Source organism: Parasteatoda tepidariorum, chromosome 12, assembly GCF_982258835.1.
Source record: "Parasteatoda tepidariorum strain Cologne lab strain chromosome 12, Ptep-v5.0, whole genome shotgun sequence".
In the NCBI taxonomy this organism is placed as follows: domain Eukaryota; kingdom Metazoa; phylum Arthropoda; class Arachnida; order Araneae; family Theridiidae; genus Parasteatoda; species Parasteatoda tepidariorum.
In genome coordinates this window covers 15,480,998-15,505,740 of record NC_141766.1, presented here as the reverse complement: position 1 = coordinate 15,505,740, position 24,743 = coordinate 15,480,998, and the positions used below count along the sequence as shown (strand labels likewise).

The following is a 24,743-nucleotide window of genomic DNA, read 5'->3' as shown; positions in this document are numbered from 1 at the left end:
GGGGATTCACGAAAGAAAAGGCAAACAGAAGAATGTTATGAAACACAAATGCCTATTGTAAGAGTGGCCAATCCCCTCCCCCAGCAGGGGGGGGGGTGTCAGTGTCTCATAACATATTGCACCTGGTATTCAATAGGGTCACATGACCACTGTTAACAAAGCATTCATAGATGTTGTCTTCTCAGGGGCTTCTCCTGCTTTTGAGGGGAAAAAGTGCCTGTAACACGGACAACGATCTAAAATTTGTATAATTTTTTCCAAGCTCATTTTGGAAAGGAGAAAAAAAGGTTTAAAAAAAATTAGACTTCGTTATTGCCTCGGTTAATTGAGGTTCTACTGTAAATGGTTTTTATGTCATGCTCAGAAACATACAAAATTACCAATACACATTTTATATATATATATATAATGTGTATTGTATTTGTATATATATGTACATATTTTAATATTTGATATATTTTAAAAATATAGATATATTTTTTAAAGAAATTATGTTCTTTTTAAATTAGTATCACTCAATTAGGTTTTACAATCTTATTGGGGTTTATCCTTCCAATAATTAATATTTAAATTGGTGCTTATGTATTGGGTTTTAATTGTTTGTTGCGATTTTGCTTTCAAAAATGAAGTTACGTATGATTTAATTTTAATTTTACACAGATCACTTATAATTTTTTTTGCAACAATTTTCAATTCTTCGTACTTATAACAGAATTGCTTTTTTTTATTAACATTGCTCAGTAAATTCCCTTACTCTTATTTTCCCTTTCAGTGATGTTTATAGTTTTGACATTTTATTATTTCTAATCAGAGATGTCATATCTTAAATCACCTGATTTTTTTTTATATAAAATAATTTACAAATGCTTTTTTAGAGTTGTGATTTTATTAAAAATTCTATTTCAGATTTTTAATATAAATTTTGTTGAATTTTATGTAAATCTACCAGGAAAAATAGTTTTTTTTTTGAGTATGAACCCTGAAATAAGAACTCCAGTAAATGAATAGTTGAAATATGCGTCATAATTGCAAGCAAAAGTTCCTAATAATGTAGGGTAAAGTAAAAGTTATTAAGGATAGTAAAAAAGCAATAAGCACATGAATATTAGTTGCACTAAATGGCTGTGTGGAAAATAAAATATACAATGACTTTTGATACTGTTTGTGATTTTTATATTTTTTTGGGAAACCAATTCGTTTATCTAAATGATGGGCATCTCTTAACACTGGCCACAGAGGCACAGTCTTGCAAGAGACCGCTGTTTGGAGATTTTACAGTGTATATGTAAATATTTCTGTATATAAAAAAGTGAAACTGATACATCACTGCTATATGGATGTTTAAAAGTTTACTAGCATTCCAATAATTATGAGACATGTTTTTAGATATTATTAATAATGCAAAAGCTTAATTTAAGACTTTCATCCCTACATTCATAAACAATCCTCTCACAGACTGTGCAAAATGTGTAATCAGTTGTAAGGTTTCAAGTGATAGAAAGATGAAGTTCTATGTACCTTCTAAGATAGTTATGAATGGTGTGTCTTCTCTGCATGTTTATGAATCTAGAATTCATGTTCTAGAATTTCTAAACATAGAAAACTGTATACAAAATTACAAACTGTCCAAAATTACAAATTGTGCTTTTAATGTATACAAGTAATGAAACCATTTAAAGTTATTCAATTCTTGTGAATAAACATGTTTAATTTTAAAAAATTAATCTTCACACTCTTTATGTATTTTAGCATCTGTTCACTTTAGATCAAAACTAATATAAACATTCAATTGAATGAAAAAATATAATGCAATTAAAAACATTTTTATTTAAAAAAAACATGTTTATTAACAAACAATCGAAAATATAAATAACATTTTTATATTAAGTATTTTATGTGATTATAATTCTAAAGAAGGAAAAAAAACTTAAAATGCCTCTTAATAAACTTTTGTTTATTTTTTAAATGCTAAATGAGTATTTGTTATTAATTAATTTATTTTTGAAGATTTTTGTTTAAAGCTAGCAACAGCGATCTCTTTCTACTTCAGCTTCCATCAACCGTAATGAATCTTTAGACCTATTGAATCCTGTTCTTATTCCATCCCAACCATCAAGCATTTTGAATTCACCAGTCTGAATTTTTTCATAAATTTGCTGGGAAATAGTTGCAAAAGCTTTTTCTAAATTATATCCAGTTTTTGCTGAAGTCTCAATAAAAGATAGTCCATAAGAATCAGCAAATGCTTTTCCTTCCTCTGTTGTAACAACTCTACTACTCTCTAAGTCGATTTTGCAAGCAACAACCTATGAAGGAATATAAGAAAATAGTTTATATCACTGTTAGATAAACATTTATGTTTAATGACATTCAATTAAGCTACAAGAACACACTACAATATAATATAATATACAGTATGTTTCGTAATGACCGCCCTCAATGGCTTCCCTGCTAATTCCGAGTTATCTCAAGTTCATTGCATTGCAATTAATTATCATCCAGTGAAAACAGCAACATAGCAGACATTGTCAATATGCTTTGTTCCATCACAGTTTTACTTGGCTAAAGAAAATATTTTGCCTTGATTGGAAGTTTTCTAGTTTTGCTTGAATGGCAGATCAAGACATTGATTTTAGTCAAATAGCATATTAGCAACTGTGAAAATAATTAGTACATCATAAATAAATAAACTTCAGGCCAATGTTTTTTAAATAATAGTGACTGCTAAAAAAAAAGATAAAACTTTTTCTAGTGGTTAGTAGCATTTTTGAACTAAGTGGTTTCAGACTCAAAAATGAATGTACATTTTGTTTCAGTAATTGTACTTAATAATGAAATTGAAAGAAAAATTCATTTTTCCAAGAAAAAAAAATTATAAGGAATCAGTTAAATGTTATTTTTCTATTTTCATAAAACCGAAAGCGAGTTGTAATTTATAGTTTTTTTTCTTCCTTCTTTTGCCATGCAAAAACGGATATACCAGTAAAACTACTTAAAAAAAATTAAACTCTTTAATGTTTGCTTAAATAAAAACATTAACAGAAAAGAAAATTTCAATTTTTTTGTCTTTATAACAACAACAGTAGATGTCCAGGCTCAATGCTCTTCAAAAAATGAATGCAAAATTTCATGAAATTAAATAAAATTAGACATCTACAAAAAGAAATTCATAACATTAATTTTTAAAGCTTATGGATGCTGTGTAATAATAAAGATGAATTGGTGATGATAACTTATAAATAAGCTCTCTTAAAAATGAATGCATGTAAAGAACACCACATATTTGAGCTTTTATTTTTGCAAATTTTTAATTTTGCATTTTATTTTTATCTCTAGCAATCATAACCTAGAATACAGATTTTGCGTCTGACTAGCTTTAAAAAATTCCCACACAAGAGCAAAATTACACTTAAAATATCGAAGTATACAAAGAAAAGCAAATAACATCAGCTATAACCTGACAAACCCTAAGAATATTTGTATTTTAATTTACATAATTAATATTGCTTCTATTTTTTTTTCATACAATTTAGTTAATTTTTATCATCTAATTTATATAACAGGGTTCCCACTCTTTTATCAAAGCAAAAATTAAGCACTTTTAAGGACTTTTATCAAAAAAATTAAGGACTTTTTTTCTAGAAATTAAGGACCTTAAAAATGGCATAATGATTATTTATCATCAAATAAAACATCATAGATTAATAATAATAGATTTAAAAAATGGAATAGCTTTTCTTCAACTCAGTAATCCTTTAAAAAATAAAAAATAAATAAAGAAATGTTTAATACAAATAATCTGTATTTAATTAAAATTAAATTGCATTTAATCACCTCACTTGAGCTTTTAAGAATATAAAGAAAAAAAGAAAAACTCAAAGAATGCAGATTAAACAGATTTTCTATTTTAAAAGTAGAAAAAAACTGGGTAAACAGATAGAAATATATAAATTAAGATGGTAAATTCATTAAATTAATAAAAATATTATTTTGAGTGACTAATACTAAACCAAGACAAAAAGAAACTAACAAATATAAGTTTATTGAGGTTAAGACAATTATTTGAAACTAAGTAAAACCTAATTATAATAAGCTAAAGATTTATTAAAATCACAAAATATAAAAAATTTAATGATTAAAATCAGAATGTATATTTAGTACCTAACAATCAGGAAATAAGAAAGAAATAAACTACAAGGAAAACTTATTAATTAAAATTAAGAACTGAGAAACAGAAATGATAGTTAAAATAAGTGCTAACATAAATATTGAAACACAGGACAAGGCAGGATGTAATGATCAATTGAAATAAAAATGAAAAAATTCCATATCTAACAACTGAAAATGAAATGAATAATTCATTGAGTACAATACTTATCGTGAATGAAGGGAAAAAAACAACAAAATGTAGTGGAATCAGAAACATCATTTATAAAAGGAGATAAAAATCTTGATGAAATAGTCTGCTTTTAGTTATTTAAAATTTTATGCTTGCACTGATAAGCAATACTGCACCTCTAAGGAATTAGAATTTATTCAATTAAAAAGTATTGTGTCTTGTATAGATATTAAAGAAACTAAAATAATCGACGATACAAAAATTTTGTTCGTAATAATTAAAGTATTGTCCGAAATTATAAAAAAATAATTTGTCAAATAAATCAAAGGTAATGAAAATTGGATGCAAATATGGATTTTATATATTACTATTATTATAAAATAGGGAATAATGAATAGTGATTTGGTCAAATAGTCAAATATCCGGCCAAATAAATCGGCCGCATACCCAATGATCAAACAACATTTTAAAAAAATCCTCAAGAATTATTATTCTTTATGTAAAAATAGGCCTGGGCGTTGTAAGAAATTTTACATCGTGATAGATTGTCAGTCAGACATCGCGATTTAACATGTTTTAAATTTATCAATCCGAAATCAATCAAAAATAAATAAAAGAAATAAATCTATAACAAAAGAAAATTTTAATTCTAAAAAAAAATTGCTTCTATAACATCAATAGCATTGCTTAATTTTTTCAATTAAAATAAAGATGAATTGACTTAAGACTGTCTTAATGTAAAAACAAACACAAGCTTTATTTTAATTTTTTTTAAATTAAAAATGAGTTAGATTTTTTAAAAATAATAATAAAACTGTTACAAAATATTTTACATACATTACAAGATAATAAAAAAAAAAAGAAATGTCCACTTAAATAAAACATTTTTTAAATTATTTGTTGAAAAAAAATGCGTTTTTGAAACATCATTAGGCTTTTGTTACTTATTTAAAATAATGAATTGGAATTGACTAATGGTGAAATGGTTTTAATGAAAAAATAAATGCAAGTTTTTATTTATTATTATTTTCTTTTTTGAAAATGAAATAGACTAAAGATTTAAATGTTTAAAAATAATACTGACTATCCAACAAATTATTAAACGAACACGTATAGAAGGAATTTTTGAAAAAATAAAAAAAATATTCTATATTTAAAAGCACTATTGTTAAATTATTGAAAAGCGTTAGACATTGCCTAACTTTCCATTTAATTTTAAAAAATTCAGTCATTTTAACTAACAGCTAAATCTAAATAAAAAAAAAGACAGAAAGAAATAACACAAACTCTGTTTCAATTTCCTCAAAAATAAAAGCAAATTAATTAAATGTAGGCTTTGCTTTAATTTTTTTTAAACTAAAAGCGACTGAAAATTTATTGGTTTAAAAACTAATAAAAAAAAAACTAACTTTTTATGACAAAGTATAAATTACTTAAATACAAAATATATAAAATATTAAATTGTATCACTTTCAAAAAAATCAATAATGAATCTTCTTTTTTAATTCACGATTACTTTTCATTAATATATTAAGTTCAGAACGAAAATTTAAAATAACAGCGATTGCGCAACGATCACCAAGTAACAGTAGGTCTGCTGAAAATAATTGACAACGTTAAATCCAGACAGAAAAAAAAGTGATGAAATAATGCGCAACAATCGCTATGTAGCAAAAATCTCACAGAAAATAATTTACATGAAACGTTATATCCCGTCGAAATAAAACGCACAGCGATCGCAAAATAAGTCCCGCTGAAAATAATCTTCAAGAAACGTAAAATCCCAAGGTAAAAAATGGCGCATAAAGAAACTATGCATCGCATATGCTGATCCTCTCTCTTTGTTATACAATATATATAACGAAACGAGCATCATTTTCGCAGCTAAAGATGTAATAAACATCTTCGCAGCTCGACGAAATCAAAATAGTCTTCGTCAGCGCTGTGATAGCGTTAGCATAGGCAAGAATCCCCGCACGTTAAACCACGAGCGCCGTCTTAAATCAGATTCCTGATGCATTGCCAAAAATAAAAGTAATTATATTGGACTGCCGATATGTGCGTTAAGTCGATAATTCGCGATACATCGATTTAAAAATGTCTAAGAGTAGTGCTCGTTAAAATTGCCGCATCATAACAAAAACAAGAGTTTTTTTTCTAAATGGGAAAGCCAAACAGAAATAAAAAATCACTCTCAATTTTTATAAGAAAAATTTAATGTTGAAAATTACACTTTAAGCGTTTCCCATCGCGGGATTTTTAGAAAAAATGACGAAAAAGAAGGCTCTTTAAAACATGCTATCAAAATAAATAAAAAAACACAATTAATCAAAAAAGCAAAAAAGAAACAGAAAATTTTCCTAAATTCTTAAAACAAAACTTGCAACGTAGAAAATCAATTTTCTATATCACCGGTAATCTAATTATCTGTATAACTTTAAAAGAAAAAGTGGGGGAAAAATATATAAGAAACGCTGTTAAAATGCCGCGCTATAAATTTTTTTTTTTTTAAAAAATAACATAAGTGAAAAAAGGAAACAAACATTTCAATCTTTATAAAACAAAAAGTGTCGATGATAAAATGACTTTCCTGATTAAAATTATACTTCGCCGAATATTCGTAATGTCCCTAATTTTAAAAAATTTAGTCATTTATAAAATTCAATTTCAGAAGAAAATATGATACAATGAAAAAATCCACTTTGATTTGTGATGATCACTAGATGCTGTTAGCCATTCCTTATATTTTTCATCAAGTGTCCATAAATTATTAAAAACACACTTTCCTGGCATTTTTAACAATTTCACATTTGAATGAAGCACAAAAGCTACCATATGAGGTATAAGAATTGAATTTCTCGAATCCTATGGATGTAGAACAGTATATCCCAAAGTGTAGTACGTGTACCCGAAGGGTTACAGGAACAGTTTAGCGGGGGTACGCGTTCTTATACAAAATATCTTACAACAAACAGAAATTTCATAAAATTTTATTTACAAAGCAAGCCATAAAAATTTACTATTACATATTTTTCTATTGGCTATGTTTTGCAGAGTTAACAGTTAATAATTAGTAGTGTCAACAGCTAGTTGTGATTTTTAACTTTTGTGCCATTTTTTATAGAAAAAAAGCTTTTTTCATTAGTGGTACACAGAGTTACGAAAAATTTAGAAAGGGTATGCAAAAGTAAAAAGTTTGGGAAACACTGATGTAGAAGGTCAATACAGGTCTTCAGCTGATAAAGTACCTAAGTACTGTCTAAAAATGAGTCAAGACCTCTACCCACCTGCAGTATCACGCTCCCTTCTCCCCACACTAAATTTTTTTCTTACAGAACAATCCAGAAAGAAAGAATATTTTAATGAAAAAAATTAATAAAATAAAATAAACAACAAGGGCGTGTTTTCTTTCACTTGCTTGTACCCCTTCCCTCACACGCATTCAAAATGTTCTACCCTCGATGCAGGGTCTCATTCTTGACGAAAGACATACTTTTTAATTGTGGATATTTTCCTAAGATAAAAAAATTGTTCCAACCAACTAGTGATACTAGAAATTAAGGACTTTTAAGAACCTTGAATCAAAATTAAGTACTTTTAAGGGCCCTCAATTTTTAAAATAAAAACTAAGCAGTTTTTAAGGACTTTTAAGGACCGTGGGAACCCTGTATAACTTATCTTGTTGATTGAGTCAAAGCAAAAATAATCACATCCACTTTATTTCCTTCCTTAAATTTCTGCATTACAGAATGTCTACCATGAAAAGTTGACAAAATGTATTGTAATCGGTCATAGAATAGTAGTCTTATTGACACTCTGAAATGCAACTAGGTTTGCATACCATACAAGCAAAATATAAATAAATGCAGTTTCTGAAATTAACCCAAATAAAATTCTAATCTAATCAAATAAATTATAAAAAAGTTATACTTTCCATTTTTATGGGTAAATTGAATAATTCAAGAATTTTAACTATTTTTCAGATTTATTACAGGTTGTTGGTGATGCTGGTGGTTAAATTGCATTATAAATGACAGTATTTATTTGCTTATAATCTATTATTAATGTAAAATTTTTTTCTATTATCATGATAGCTATGAATTTATTTGAATTTTACAACTACTAGGATGGTACACTTTTTGTTGTCTATAAGTATGAAATTTTTTATCAAAACCAATGTTCTTTAAAAATAAAGAAAATAAGTATTAATATAAAAATTCTGAGTTCTTCCTTTCTTATGATACAGTAGGGAACCGATTATCCGGAACGATCGGGACCATCGCTTTTCCGGATAACTGATTTTTCTGGTTTTCTGAATCGCTACAAAAAGCCGGATTTTCTTATTGTTAAACCCAACTAAAAAAAAAAAAAAATTTGGAAATAATCTTAAAAAGAAGAAAAAACGATGAAGTAATACACTAATGATTATTTCCAAAATGATGGTAAGGTGATAGCTATCAATGATCTTTCAAAAAAGAAAAAAAAATCCTAAAATCTTATGAGGAAAAAAAATTTTTTTGTTTAAAAATGGCGGAAAAATTTATCGAATTTCGTTCCGGTTTTTTGGTTTTCCGGTTTTCTGGATAACGGGTTCTGTACTGTACTTTAAAATTGTTAAAGAAATATGGTAAAAATGTTTCTTACAGAAAATTGACAGAAGTAACTTTTTTTTAATATGAATGGCAGAAAAAAAAATTTTTATACACCAAATTGAACTTTTAGAAGGTAAATAATTTGTGCAAATGAAACTCTTTGTAGTTAAAATTTAAATCACATAAGTTTTGATTTACTAAAGCTGCAGTTTAATTAAGGATACAGAATCTTTGTTCTATAAATTCGATCTGCCTGATACCTGTGAATTCTTTTAAGTGAATAACATAGTGAAAATATCAATCGGCATTGGATATCATCAAAAAATGCAATTAAAAAAATTTTTGTACCAATTATGTTGTGAAATATCAATCGATATGCCATGAAATCTGCAAACATTGTGGAATACTTCCCCTCCCCCAAGTCCTGTTATGAAAATACTAATCAGAATTATAGATCAATAATATTTTGAGATGTCATATGATATTTCAAGTTTTGGGCATTTTAGCATGAATACATATTTTCTACTAATGTTGTTTTATATTTTTAGCAATGATTTTTTGAAACCAATCAATACAGGTACTAGGAGATAGAGATAATAAATAGTACTTAAAGAGAAATGCCAATATTCTAATCCAAATAGCATCTTTTTGGCATACATCTTTTCAAAAGTAAATAGCGTAATAGGTGAAAGATAGAGATATATTTTCTGCCAATGAATCACATTGGAGTTTTCAAAAACAATTTAGACTTTTGGATCAAATATTCAAAACTAAATGTTGAATGTTTTTTATTCTTTTAGAATTTTCAAAGAAGAAAAATAAAGAAGTAGAAAATTAAGTGCCAAATAATATAGTTGAATATTTTCTTCATTTGAAAAATGAAAAAAAGAAGCAATATTGGGATATTTTACCAAAGATAATGGGAGAGTGAATGGTGCAAAGCCCCTACAATTTTAAGATGAAGCCCCAAATGTTGTCTGCCCTAGATTATGAGCATTCTATAGCTATCAAATGTAATTCCAGTTTTAAAATGAAACGTGAATGCATGCCATTGAATGATTTTTGGGTTGAAATGAAATGCATACTAGCAAGAAACAGTATAAACATTTTGCTGATATTTATTTAAACCAATCTTTTTGAAGCAGGATTTTATGCATCAAGAAAAAAAAAGAAAAAAAATAGGAGAAAGATGGAAACCACTTCTGATATCCAAATAAACTTTGAAAAACAAAGCTAAATTTCAAAGTTGTTTTATAAATAAAAAATTAATGTTAAATAAATAAAAAAATTCCATACCTCATTTTAGCTATGAGTTTGTATCAGTTTCAAATATCTTCTTAATTTTTAAATTTTTAGTTTGTTATATTTAAGACAATTTTTGTATATTATTAAGAAGTTTCTTACTCCAAGTTTAATTCAAAGTTTCTTGTGCTTCATACAGATAGTTGGTAATGTTTTTGTACCTTTATTTTTTCATGTTATTTATCCACCTGAAAAGAATGTGTTTAGTGAAACGCATAAATCCAAGATTAATAAAGATGAAATTTCCCAAGAAATTAACATTTTTTTTAAATATTTAATAATTTAAAAAAATAAGGTTTGCAAATTAGTCAATGAAGATCAAATGAGTAGCGAAATTAAAATGACTCCTTTATAATACTTAAAATTTACTTTGAGAAATTCAAAAAATAAATTTTGTAGACCAAATAAGCTTAGTTACTTTAAATTTAAAAAAAAAAAAGGTTTGCAAAACACATAGGTCCAAGATGATTGAAAATAAAATGACTCAAAATACTTACAGTTATAATTAATATTTACTTTTCTGCAGAAAAATTTCTATCTTAAAGGGTTTCAAGGCACAAAAATTTTGGGAACCACTGCTTTAGAATATAGAAAATGTTATAGTCATTTTAGTTTGCCCTGTGTTTCAGCTAAGTTCAGTTATCCTTTCAAGAAAATTGAGACTTCTAACTGAAAGACAAATTTTATTTTGCCAATTGTATCTCAATTTGCATTTAGTCATAACTGGGGCAATACATTTTGAGTCGTCATTTTCTATCTTCCATAATTAAAATAACTAAAATTATCGAAAATGAAACTATAATTGCCTGATGAAGATTTCTGACTATTTTTTTTATTCTTTTATTTATTTATTTAATAAAATATATTCGAGAAACAAATATTGTTACAGTTAGGGTGTAACAGTATATTTATTTTAAAGCTCAAAGGGAAAAGTTTAATAAAAGTATTTTATTTATTTAATATTTAAGAAAATCTGTAAGGAATTTCAGAAATGTGGAATAATTTCAATGAGGTAACCAATTGGTCTATCTCAGAATTTAAAATTTTTTAGATTATTATTAAATTAAATAATAGAAAATAATATATTATAATATAAAATAGTTTTTACATGGAATTATATTAGGAAAAATGAGCAAATTTTTTTTGTTTGCTTCTAAGAGTTCCAGACAATGATGAAGCATGCAAAAAGACATAAATAATAATTATTGGGCTCAAAATTTTGATGTCTCACATGAATAAACTATTAGTACCATTTCTACATTTAAATAGATTAAAACCAAACCCATATATTTTTAGGGTCATAAATTTGAATCTATCAAAAAATATGTTTATTGAAAGTACACTGTTGTGTCTAATTTCATAACTTAATTTTGTCTCACAAATTAATGAGCTTATATAAGATTAAATCCCCAAACTAATAAGACTGCATGTTAGCACACAAGCATATGATCATTACATCAAAAAATATTCAGGTGTTCTGTTTTTTATTTTGTGCACTGAACTGAACAAATTTCAAGATTATATTGTTTTTTTTTATTATATCTGAGAAAGATACAGATGATTATGGTGAATTACAAAACGGTTATTTAAAAAATAAAATGTACTATAATACTAGGCCTTCACCTTCCAACTAGGTGAATAATGGGCATATGTGTGTAAAAATATTAAGAACGTTTCTGCTTTTCTACATTTAAATATGTCCTCATTTACTGTTTAACAGTCTACGGATTATCCTGAATAAATTAAATTGACAGGTAAACATAAAGTTACAACACATCTATCGATTTAACTTAATTCATCGGAGGTGAGATATTTCAATCCTCCCAAAAACGACACAATCTTTTAATTTTCTTGTATGAAAAATAAATGTAACATGAACAGCAACAAAAATTTTCACAAAATAGTAAAAAAAACAGAAAAAATAAATAAATAGGAGTGTTGGAAAACAAATAAAAAATTCACTTTAAAGTAACTTAACTAATTTTCATAAATATTAGTTTAAATCATAAAAAAATATCTATTCTAATACATAGCCAGTATAAATTTTGAAAACAGTAATTAAAAATAAAACTGTTTAAAAGAATAAAAATTTTCCAAGTGTAAAGTAAAACAAATATTTTACTTTATACTCTTTTCACTGAGGCTTTAACAATATAATTATGAGGCATAAGTAATATAATAAATAATTTTTATAAACAATATATTTATATAATATTGCGCCAAAAAAATTTAGCAAAAAATTACTTCTGCTAAATTTTCTATTTTCTAAATAAAATATACTCATAATAAAAACTTTATTATTGCATAAAATTTAAAAATATATTAATTTCATAAATATATTTTTTTTAAAAAGGTTATTTTGATAAGGAAATTTTCTTTATATTCAGAAAATTTAGATTTTATTTAATGTTCTTTCATTTATTGAATTTTACAATTCTTATTAACTTACAATACAATTACTTTATAATAACAATTATACATGTCACTAATTTAAAATAATAGAAGTGTTGTGTTTATAAAAAAAGAGAGAAAAAAAACTATTCAGATAAATAAAATTGTATTTTTTTAATTAAATTTGTAAAATTTTTTGTAGGGGGAAAACACACAAATTATTTCATGAATTACATTGAAAAAATTAAAATCTATAGCAGTAACTATCGAAAAAAAGATTGACAGTGAAGCGCGTCTAAAAGAGATTTCTTTAATTCACGATTCGAATTTCATGAGTCGTAATATCATCTGTGGTCCCTGCATGAATTCGTAAGAGTTAGAAATTGTTACCTCCTTTTAAACAGTGCTCATGAAAAATAAATGCTCCTGTGTAAAAAATTATTTTTGAGGTATGAAAAATAATTGCAGCATCAGCATTTGTCTGACCAATTTGGAACTAATATCTATTATTTCTAACCATTCATAAAACAGGGCTCATTATATCAGGCTTTGATTGTGTTTGAAAAGATTTTTTTATAAAATTATCTTATTAGAAACTTATATGGTTATTATTATATTGCGAAACTTATTTATTTACAGTTACTTCAAAATTTTCGTCTAATGCTTATAAAAAACAGATGATAGAAACCGTCTAATGCTTAATAGAAAAATTGCCCAAAGTTTCTCCGTGTAAATTTTTTGGGTCAAAATATATGTAAATAATGTGTTTCTGCCATTCATTCAGATAAAAATGTACATTTTCATGAGTATGAAAATTACCCTTTAATTTGTAAAAACGCATACAGATACAATACGTCATAAAATGTGCTTTGAAATAAAATTTTTTTGAGGTTTGGATTTTTGTGAAATGTAGGAGTCAAAATTTGATGAAGGGGTCCTACGTGGACATAAAATAGATTGATACCTGCACACTTATTAATAAAAAGTCTAATTAATAACTAAAATATGAAAAAAGTCAAAAATATTTCTAAGCATTTACCTCAAACATAGCTCGACCAGGTTCAATATGGCGCCTAGCTTCAAAAAGCCATTCTACTAAATGTTCAAAGCTGGAACGGCGTGTAACATCATATAGTAGCAAAGCACCTACTGCATTTCTGTAATAAGACCATGTAATAGTCCTAAAAAGAAATTTTTTCTTTTACTTGCAAGACAATAAAATGACAAATAATATTACAGGGTTGGCAATTTATTTAGAAGAAACTCATTTCTACCAGGACACAGGTAGAAAATGGAAAGAAAAAAAACTTAAAAAGTTGGGCAAAATGGATGAAGTGGGCAGTAATAGGCATTGAGAGTAGAGCAGTTGGGGATTATGCCATAGGTGCAAAATTAAGAAAGGGCACCAAATCATCAAGTAAATATTTAAGAACCATTTTTTTTTTTTTTTATTGTAGTGTTCAATGAAGTGGAAAATTTTGTTACAATTTTGTTATTCTGTGAAGATATCATCTGGAGGGAATTAGTCAAACACAGACATTTTCAGCTTGTACCAAAGATATACTTTTTTCGAGAGTCATAAAATTTACCAAGAGTGCGGCAAAAGAGATAGGGGTTAAAAAATGACCTGGCGCATCATTAGAAAATTTTTTTGTTGTTGCTGATTCTATTATTTTCCCTTCTTTTCAATAAATCTCTTTATTATTTTCCTCAGGATGATAATCATTGTTTTTTAAGGCAGGACGGATAATTAATATTGGTGATAAGGAATTGTGGTATGGGAGGTGCATGGAAACATGGAACTGGATGAATGGGTCAAGCCAAAGTTGAATGGAAAGAGCACTATGTTTTACATCTTGTGAATTTATGCCTATTTCCCTCAAGAAAGTGACTGTTGAGGGGGGTTTCTATGATGTTTCAGGCCAAAAGACCCTATGGTTATTCTAACTAGGCATGCTATTTTAAAGAGAAAGTGTCAAATGAGGTAACAGGCCTTTTTCTCCTTTCATCTGCATTCTTGATATAAAGATATCAGCAGTGAAATATGCTAGAAGCTATTTACTTTATGTAAGCATAAACAAAAAAATGTTTCAATAATTTATCACATTTTCTATTGACAAGAATGATAGTTATAATTTTTCCGACTTTTAATTTTAATTTAAATAAAAAATTAGTAAATGATAATTTTTTTTTAAAAAAAATTAGGGGAGAGTGGCTTACCTTGGGACACTTTTTTACTTTCTTTTTTTAAATTGTTTTATTTTGATCAATAATTGTCAAAATTTTACCTGGTATTTTAACATTTGAAAACATTTTTAACTAGGTTTTGATTTTGTGTCTGTCATAGAAAATTTTTTTAAAAATATTTAGTTACCTTGTTATTTGTCCCAAGGTGTACCTCCTAGTGGGGCACCTTGGAGCAGTTAAACAGATGTGAAAAGTAATGTTGAAATTTTCTAAAAGTAGTATAACTAAATAAATTTACATTTCTAATTTTGTTGATTATTAGTTCCAACTTCTTGTATACAAATCTACAAATCCAATTGTTCAGAATCAAATACCAAACCCAAAGAACGTTCAAAGCTTTGCTCTGCTTAAGTTTTAACAAAATGTCATTTGAATCTATGTATGATTTGTCTTCTTTTTCGGAATAAATAAATGTTGAAGATTGATTCACTCTTCTCAAAACTGATAACTCTACATCTCCATCAACTCTTTAAACGTAACCTACAAAAGCAACAAAAGATCTTTTGCCAGCAAATTTGATGGGAGCAAAATCTCCAATATGTAATCTTGTTTCATTACTTTTTTGTAGATGAACGTTTTTCTTTTCATTAAATATTTTGTTGTCACTTTCACTGTTCATTTCATCTAGGCTGCGAGCACCATCATTGTTATCATTGCATAAATTACTAATTACTGATTTTCTCCCAGTTGTATTTCTCACTAATTCTGAGAGCATTAAATCCTTATCTTCCCATTTTTTTTTTTGTTTTCTCATTCTCCCAGTTTGGAGGAATGTTCATTTGATTAGGCAAAGCACACTCATATGCAAGTGCACTGCATCACATACTGTCAATCTATAATAGTACTTGGAGGCTTGTAACATATAGTCTACCAAATTTATTTCCTTCTCACCTGTTAATATTTTGCGACTGTGTGTATTTAATATATACTTAAAGTTAGAATTTGGCTACTCTCTTTTTCCAAAGGAAATAAAATGGCGGGTCAGAGTGGTCTTACTAATACTGTAGAATTCAGCAGCTTTCTTATAAGTCATTTCCCCGGATAAAATTTGCAACAGCTTTTTCAACATTGTTAGCACAAACTGCTGCATTATTTTTATACTTTTTGCTTCTAATTCTTGTCATTAGTTAAGTCTAATGAGCTCTTAAAATAAGAAATAATAAATATTAATAAACACAGATTATATAAATAAAAAAATATTTTGCATGCACAATATCTTTTTGTTAGAAATCTATCTTTAATAAGGATTAATTATGTATATCTAGTGTCCCAAGGTGGGCCACCTCCATCTGTCCCAAGGTGTACTATATACTTAATATGAAATTTTAAAATATCATACTTTTAGGCTTAACATTAGAACATTTGATAACTTCTAAAGGGAAAGCTTTATACTTCATTATATTATCCTTTTTTTTAAAAAATTTTCAATATAATTTCTTTCTACAACTAATTAAACTTTTACATGACAGTAAGTAAACATGCTTCAAAAATAAATATCTCAATAAAATCTTACCTGCTTAATCAATAGAATCAAAATATGTTCCAAGATTAGGTGATGCTATCATTTATCTGAATCTAAGAGAACTAAAAGATAATTTAAAATTTAAGACCAAAAATAAAAATGTCCCAAGGTGTACTGTGTCCCAAGGTGAGCCATTTTCCCCCATATAAAAATATTTTTACTTTTACACCTCACATATAATTTTTTGCTACAATTTTAAGAAAAATGTTAACTGGAAATGTGTACCACACTAATATCGGCTTTTGTAATCAGCAACCTTTCTAGAACCACATATAAGCGAAGAGAAAGTTTGTTTTCCCTTTTAAGAAATTGTATATGTATATCTTAAAATGTTCCCTTTTTAAAATACTATACCGCAATATAAAAATATTCTAATGAAGAGCAGAAATAAGCTTTCAATTAGAAAAAAATTGCATTTAAAGTTTAATATTCAGATGAATGCATTATAAATGTGTTTAGTGGATGTAAAAAATCAATTTTATAATTTTACAGTAAAATTTGTATTTAGATTAAACTTAAGCAATATAAATGGAAGAAAAATATACAAATATTTTTTTTTCCTTACATTTAATTTTTTCAAACAATTTTATAAAAATTTTATAACACAATGTATTAACATAATTATTTTGAAATTTCTGGGAATCATACATGATTAGCCGTTTAATTACAAAAAACATATCGCAAAATCTAATGAGTATCTAGGGGATATTTTGTAAATCTAAGTAATCCTTAGATACTTCTTTATTTCCAAGGAGTTTCTAAGGACTACAATAAGCTGTCTATGTGCTTCCTTATATTAAGCTCATAAAAAACTCCTTTTGCCTCACTTCTAAAATCTCGTTTTTTTTGTGCTATCATTTACAATATTTTCTATTTCAACTAAAATTTCATTAAACTTAATTTGCAAATAAAGCTCTTTTTGCACCACTTCTTCTGGTAAGAGCTGAAAGAACACTGGGATTTAGATAATTTTTATCTTGCCTTCTCTCGTTTTCTCTTAGAATTTAACATTACAATTTAGAATTTTTAAGTTTTTAACATAAATTGCCTCATAAGGACGCCAGTTAAAGATTATTCTAAATTAATTTTGATATAAACCACTCTCTTCTCACTAATTCATAAATTTCACTTAGCCCTCTGTTAGGATCTTTTAGGGAGATGCTTCCGTACTATGATCTGTCATGCTAACTACAATCGTCCTCTGAGATTTTTTTCCCCTTAGTTTCTCATAGGCTGCTGTAAACTGTAATTACCAGAACTTGGCGATAATTCTACAGCATATCACAATAAGGTAATCTTCCCTTTTTCAGTAATTTGAGACCAGGAGCGCCAAACACCTCCTCCCTTAATGTAGCTTTGAGTAGGAACATATCTGAACCAGTTTTGATCCATAAAAAATATCTAAAACAATTTATTTGTACCATAAATACCTGTATCTTTCTTGCCCAGCTGTATCCCACAATTGAAGTTTCACCCTCACACCTTCTTTAACTTCTATGAGTCGAGCAAAGAAATCCACTCCTACCGTAGGATCGCAAACTTCAGGAAATTTTCCTTCTGTAAAAGCGCGAAGCAATGCACTTTTACCTACAGTGCTATCTCCTACTACTATTATACGAAATTGATAATCAAATATAGGCTCAACCATAACTATCAGTTCTTTACTAATCACTATGATCAAGGAACGGCAATAATAATTATGAGATGAAAAGACAGCAGAATACAGAGAGTTACTTTCATTTGACGCAAATCATATTTCCTGCTAATCAGCACAATATAAACCTGATGCACATGAGATAAATATATAAAATAAGAGTTCTCCTTGATGAGATTAAAATATCATTTTCAATTAGAATAAAAGAAAAAGAAGTACCAACCCAAAACAAGCAGTTTCAATTTCAGTTTATATGCCAGTAGACTTATTTAGCTGAAGCTATATGCCACATTTAAATCAACTTATAGCTTACAAAGAGCTTGAGGAAGAGATGTTTGGATGAAGTGAGCTATGCATTATCGGATCTATTAGTCTTTGTACGACATCTATGAAGTTGACTTTGTAACTACAAAATTTGATATGGCGTTTATGCTCTCCAATTAATGTCTGGCCGAAGTGTCCTCTTTTTCTCCCTATCATTTTTCTATATGGTGCTTGCCTGTTAAAATTTGTTGTGTCGTTGTTTTCTTTGTGAAATCGATGTATATTTCTTATTAAATTGAGTTTAATTATGGTGGTATTTTCACTCACGTTAATTCGACAGTAAGTGTGATGTTTTAATTTTAGTCTGCCTTATGTTTTCACGTTTTGTTTGTACACACTGTAAATAGGATTTTTCCCAATTGCTGTGAATTGATTCTCCCATCATCAAAATAATTTTGTCGTAATCGAACGTTTCTTTCTGGTCTCCTGTTATGAAATTTTGTCTGTCCGCAAAATATAACAATGTAATAGCTGAATTTGCTTGCATAACTTTTATTTTTGCCTTGCAAATAAAAATATATTCTTTCTGCACGAGTGTCATCTTGCTGCTATTTAAGAATGTTTAGGGATTATCACATTAATTTTTAGCTTTGACAAAATAAGTCAGATCTTAAGGAATCAATTAATTGTGTACTTTAAAATTAAAAATGAAATTTTGTTAGCCACTTGAAGTATAGATTGCATTATATCCCAAGGTACAACACCTTGTCATATCTTTTGACACAAAGTGTTGTATTTTGAGACAGTTCTATTTGAAATAATTTTCTGACAACAAACATTTCATTTTTTGAAGCACTAAGTTAAATTAGCGATTTTCTTCAGAATTTAAAACAACTGTTTCAATATTTTAACAGGGATACAAGTCTTCCAATATTTCATTTAAATCTTACATTTTTGTAAAAGGATCCTATATTACCAATGTTTTTAAAAGAAATTTATGTGTTTTTTACTCTTGTAACACTTTCTACTTTTTTATTTATTACATTTAATTAGCAATTTCACCATAATTCATTGGTAAAAAAACACCTGTAATCACTATTTTGGCTATTGTCAAATTATGCTACATGCTTCCTCTGATCAAAAATGCTAATAATGAAAATTATCTTTCCTTTAATAAGCATGGTCTTTTTCAGAAAATAATTTTTAATAAGCATGGTCTTTTTCAGAAAATAATTCAGAAGATCCGTACGCATTAAAAATCATTATTCTCCCGATTTTTCAAATTGCATATTGTGATTTGTATGCATGGGTTTTTTAAATTAAACTCTGTGTACGTGTACAGTATTCATAAGGTTTGAAAATTGCACAACACTATTGAGAAGATTTTCATATCGCGATCTGCTGCAGAATAATAGCCAGGTCTTGGCAACTTCTGAATAGTGGCCTGCGAGAAACTAAAAGGAAATATCAATAAAGAAAAAATCCTCTAGGGATATAACTCGTTACTACGCCAGGGCAAACCTCAAAGTTTTTTTAAATTTCATGCATAAAATTTATTTGGTGCCTTTATGGTTGTAGTTGCGCAACAGATTACGATTCCTAAATGTCCCCATGATATTTAATAATTAGATAGAATTCATATTCATGCAACATAATAATCTATGAGGGAAAGAAAAATAATTATTTTGGATGAAAAGTAAAGTTCTGCAATGAAAAAACTAGAACTCTTTTTTTTTTTTCAACGTAAGTTAAAAGTTTCTTTTTATTGTAATAGAAAAAGTGAAGTTAGCATTTCCCATTCCTTACCTGTGGATTACACTCACGAAAACTCTTCATTTGAGTTCTAGTTATTTCTCTAGTCGTCAGCAAATGAATATATTAACAGCAAATATGATCTTAGTTTTTCTTTTAGAGATTATCAAAAATTTTATTTAAAGATTTTACTTCACATATAAAAAGGGGAGAAAAAAAAACAAATTGAATAATTTTAAACATCAAGAACATTAATTAAATTTTATAATCAAAAGTTATTTTAAAGCAATTTAAATTCATTTGCTCATATAGAATACATAATTTTTAATGTCTCCGTTTAAAACTGTTAGAAAATACCAATAAAAATATTCAATGAGTCCTATACATATGAAAAACATACCGAATTGTTTTAAATAATTGCTATCGTTTGAAATATAATATCCTTTTTTTTATAATAAAAAAAAATTATGATTTTTACATTCATGTAGCCAAACTGCAATCCCAGTATGGGTGAAATTTATAAATGGTTGCCTGGCACTCCTTTGAAATCATTAAGAGGGGTGACAAACGCAGGTACGAAGCTTAGAGGAGATATTAGGGTAGAGAGAGTCAGTCTATTGTTTGGGCTCTGAGAACTTGTTCCAAGATGGGGGTTTCCTTTTTGGCGAAAAATTCATAGCTGGCGGTCGCATCGTACAGGAATATTTTCAAGAGTACCTAAAGATTTTTTCTCTCTTTTATTTTATTTTGAATGCTTTCCCAATTTTTGTCGGTGATTGTAAAATATAAGCTTTCAAATAAAAATACATTATAGTATGTGTGCTACATTTAATTATTTACTTTTAATTACTTAATCATAAAAAGCTAATAACATATTATTTAAGTATGACTTTGCCAGACAATGAAATAAAAATAATGATATTTCGAATCGAACATACATTTGAAAGCATTTAAAATATAAAGAACTAATTGCAAATGATTATAGGTATTAATTATTTTTGTCAAAACGTCATAAGAGATAAAACAAATAACTACTTACTTCAATAGAATTTAAACAACAGCAAGAAAACAATTAGATATCAATATTTTATTTTAAATAGTTAAAAAAAAAACATCATCATTCTGTTTTATATTACATTACGGCTTGAACTAAGAAATATATTTTCATTGTCAATCTTTGTTTAAAGAAAATCATCTTATCCATTTGACACAACATTCTGGCTTGATACGCAAAATATTTTCGAAGTCATTACTTTATAATCGGTAAATTTTAATAAGGAAAAAGAAATAAAATGTAATTTGCAAAGTTGAGAAATACATCTAATTTTTAAAAATACATCATGTCTTTTTTATATTACATTCTGACATGAATTATAAAATATGTTATCAGCGATAATAATTTATTTCAACCAATGCATACAATTAAAATTTTAGTGAGTTAACATAACATGATGAAAGTATTTAAATTAAAATAACAAATTTTATTAGCATAACATGATGAAAGTATTTAAATTAAAATAGCAAATCTTTGTCTTGTTATTAGTCCCTTTATCTTATTTTTAAAAAAAAGTATTGCGAAATTCCATATAAGAACATACTGTCTACCAGTTGTTTGAAACATTGATAGCTCTCGACAGCTACTTGTAATTTTATATTAAAAAAATTAATTGATATTCAAAGAAAGAATTATTTCCTTTTTATTTCTCGAAATCAAAATTAAATACATATAATGATAATAATAAATAGCCACACCTTTTATAATCCTGTAACAATTATTTAATAATAGGATCTATTATTAATAATAGAACCTATAATAACCTAGTTAATATTTTCCTCACTAATAAATGTACAGTAATAAATATAAAGCTTCCTAAGTAAATATGAATATCCAAACAATTTTTCCTATATAATAAAATAATAAGAAATATATTCTTCGGCTTATAAATTTTATTTAATAATGGAATTTTTAAAAGATAATTTTAGTTTTGATCCAAAAAATTTTTTTTTGCATGAAATGTATTAAGTATATAATTAAATAATTTAATATATATAATTAAATTCGCTTGAAATTATTACAAAAAATTATTTTAACGCATCAATAAAAGTTACAGAGCGAAAATTAAAGCGATCTGTTTGCAAACATTGGCGTGAAAGAAATGCGCCAAATCTGATGCACGCGCTTTATCAGAAAAGGAGTAAAAATATAAGAATATTTGTATCAATATGAAATTTAATTGTAATGAAAATGCCTATCAATGTTAAATACATTATAATATATTAATTTAAATAAAAATATTAAAAAATAATTGCTATTTTGCTAGTTAAAAACCAATTAAATTCATTCCATAACTTGACGTGCTAACATATAAATAGAAAATAAATGTTTATAAGTGAATATAAAAGAATAAAAATCTTTCTTGTGAAATGTAAAAGGTCCTCCTTTAATGAATTTTTTGTTGCATCCAAATGCACAGCAGTATACCACCATTTTTTTAAAATTTTATAGTTAAAAACACAGCTCATCAATTCACCTCCATAGGAAAAGAATGGGGAGAGGGTTTACTGGAGGGAAAATCGTCCAGGAATCACGTGACGATGTTCTTTGCAACGAGGGATGGGGGACTGGTTCTCTCTACCTAAATTACTCCTCTAAGGTACGAAGAGGAAAAGTGTATGCCTCCTGATTTTTGAAGATGTTTACAAAATTGAAAACAAACTAGCCTTCTCATACTGATGCTGCCATCTAGTGACAATTATAAAAGTAGTTTTTCATTGCTCCTTTCAAAAATATTGTATATACAATCAGGACTTCGACAAGTCCAGAAAATGGATTTTTCTGGATAATTAGTCTTTTAAGTTAAAATGTTTTCTTACAGGTTAAGAAATATTAAATAAAAGTGAGGAGAGAATAATTTGAACTTTCTCTTCCATGAATAAAGGCTTTTTTTCCCAATTAGCAGGGTCGATAATCGGATAAAAATAATCTTAAATAAAGCCACATGTTCCAAAAGTTAATTAATGAGATTTATTAAAAACGAAAGATGCTATAAAACACGAAACAGAATTAAGTAGATATTGTTAATAAAAATATATATATTTTAAAGGAAAACAAAGCATGTCTGCTGGTATTATTTTTAAGCACTGATAATATTCAACTTCATTAATATTCATAGTTTACTCTTCTCCAGGGTTGGATTTTTGATGTCAAAAACTTGTGAAAAATGTCATAAACTATCGAAAATCTGACAAAAACTATTAAAAACTTACTGCAAGTTTCTTTTTTATCACAGACTTTATTAGAAGTTAAATCATTCCAATTACTTTCATTATAGTTACTACTATGAGTTGTACTAGGATTTATATTATATATCATCTATAAAAAAATATAGATGTTATTGAGGCTATGAACCAGGGTTGGCAAGTATTTGACACATGACGGTTTTTACCGGTTTATACCATGGTTTTTACCGTCATGTCAAAAACCCCTCTGTCAAAAATGTCGAAAACTGTCAAAAACCCATAGTTTTGTTAAAACTGTATTTTAATTTGAGTTCAACTGCTTATGATTTAAAATTAATTCATTTTTGGGCAATAAAATTAGAAAAAAAGTTGCTAAAAGATATTTAAGAATAGATTTTTGCATTTTCCCAACATGATTATATCAAATCATACTATTTGAAGTAAAATATTAGGATACTAAGCAAAATTTTCAACATTTCCAAGCATCATTTTGTTTGGCATAATACATTACTGAAGAATGTCTAGTCATTCCTGACTTAGAATTTGTTAGTAGTTACAAGTTTTGAAAGTTTTGTTTAGCTTATTTCTAATATTTAAGAAATGCCAAATTTTAAATTCTTCTTTTTAGTTCTTGAATTTATTAATAAGTTCAAGTTTTTTTTGTTTACTTCTAACAATTAAGATGTGCAAAATTTTGAATCCTTTGCAAATCAAGCTATAATGATAAAAGTTAAGTATCACTATTTTCAATAAGTATGTTACAATATTTCTGTATGAATGTATATCCTTCTATAAGAATACATGTATATAGTTGCAAAATCAATAGCAATCATTTACAACATTCATTTATAAAGACAATTAAGTGAAAATAACATATTGTCCGCTACATGCCATAAATGAAAGAAAACAGTAGGTTTTTGACGATTTTTACCGCTGTCATGTCAAAAACCAGTTTTTGACGGCAAAAACCCAACCCTGCTATGAACTAATTTTGTTTATTGGTTAGAAGCAACAAATTATAAAAAATATAACATTTTGTAGTATAGTAGACTTGATATCGTCGATTACAATGAGTTTAAAATTCTATGGAAAAAAATAAAAAATAAAAGTTCACCTCTTGTTTGAAGAACATATGGTATATAGCTTTTTTGTGACTAACATCATTAAAATCTTAACCATTTCTAGGGGTATAAGAGATTTTTTTCAATTAAGTTAAGATTTTCTGCAAATTTAGAATTGTACAGTATATCCTTTATAATGTCAAACAGATTAACTGTCGGCAAGAGAAAGGGAATCGCTATTTCTTGCAGCATATGGCTTTAAGACTTTGTGCTGTGGAAAAATACCATTAGACAATACCAACCTTCATAGATCAAAAGGTACCTCAAGATTGAATCAAGTTAGCATGTTTTATTTACTAGGAATCATATTGGTTACACC

At 27.1% G+C, this 24,743-nt stretch overlaps 2 protein-coding genes across 4 annotated transcripts in view; one reads left to right on the top strand and one right to left on the bottom strand.

Moving 5' to 3' along the window:
- Positions 1-1,807: 1,807 nt before the first annotated feature.
- On the bottom strand, positions 1,808-18,367 carry Rab39 (RAS oncogene family member Rab39). Of its 2 annotated transcripts, none has more exons than XM_016050313.4 (3): positions 17,824-18,367; positions 13,664-13,805; positions 1,808-2,306 (listed from the first exon to the last, which is right to left on the bottom strand). In XM_016050313.4, exons 1-3 carry the CDS (start codon positions 18,039-18,041, stop codon positions 2,022-2,024), a joined length of 645 nt encoding a protein of 214 aa, XP_015905799.1. In that variant the 5' UTR covers positions 18,042-18,367; the 3' UTR covers positions 1,808-2,021. The 2 variants fall into 2 exon arrangements, with proteins under 2 accessions (XP_015905799.1, XP_015905798.1); XM_016050312.4 differs by having other exon boundaries at positions 17,815-18,310.
- A 70-nt stretch (positions 18,368-18,437) lies between these two features.
- The window catches only part of LOC107438125 (fructose-2,6-bisphosphatase TIGAR), a 28,260-nt gene continuing 21,954 nt past the window's right edge, over positions 18,438-24,743 (top strand). For both annotated transcript variants that reach the window (XM_071188178.2, XM_016050311.4), the window contains exon 1: positions 18,438-18,650. In XM_071188178.2, coding sequence (XP_071044279.1) covers positions 18,619-18,650 — 32 coding nt within the window. In that variant the 5' untranslated portion in view covers positions 18,438-18,618. The remainder of the gene's footprint in view (positions 18,651-24,743) is intronic.

Excerpts from the sequence above, each read along its gene's own strand:
- Rab39 (XM_016050312.4), bottom strand. The coding sequence starts at position 18,041 with ATGGTTGAGCCTATATTTGATTATCAATTTCGTATAATAGTAGTAGGA. Across the intron at positions 13,806-17,814 it reads GAAAGATACAGGTATTTATG|GACTATTACATGGTCTTATT; the intron begins GTACAAATAAAT and ends ATTTCTTTTTAG. Across the intron at positions 2,307-13,663 it reads CTGGTCGAGCTATGTTTGAG|GTTGTTGCTTGCAAAATCGA; the intron begins GTAAATGCTTAG and ends ATTCCTTCATAG.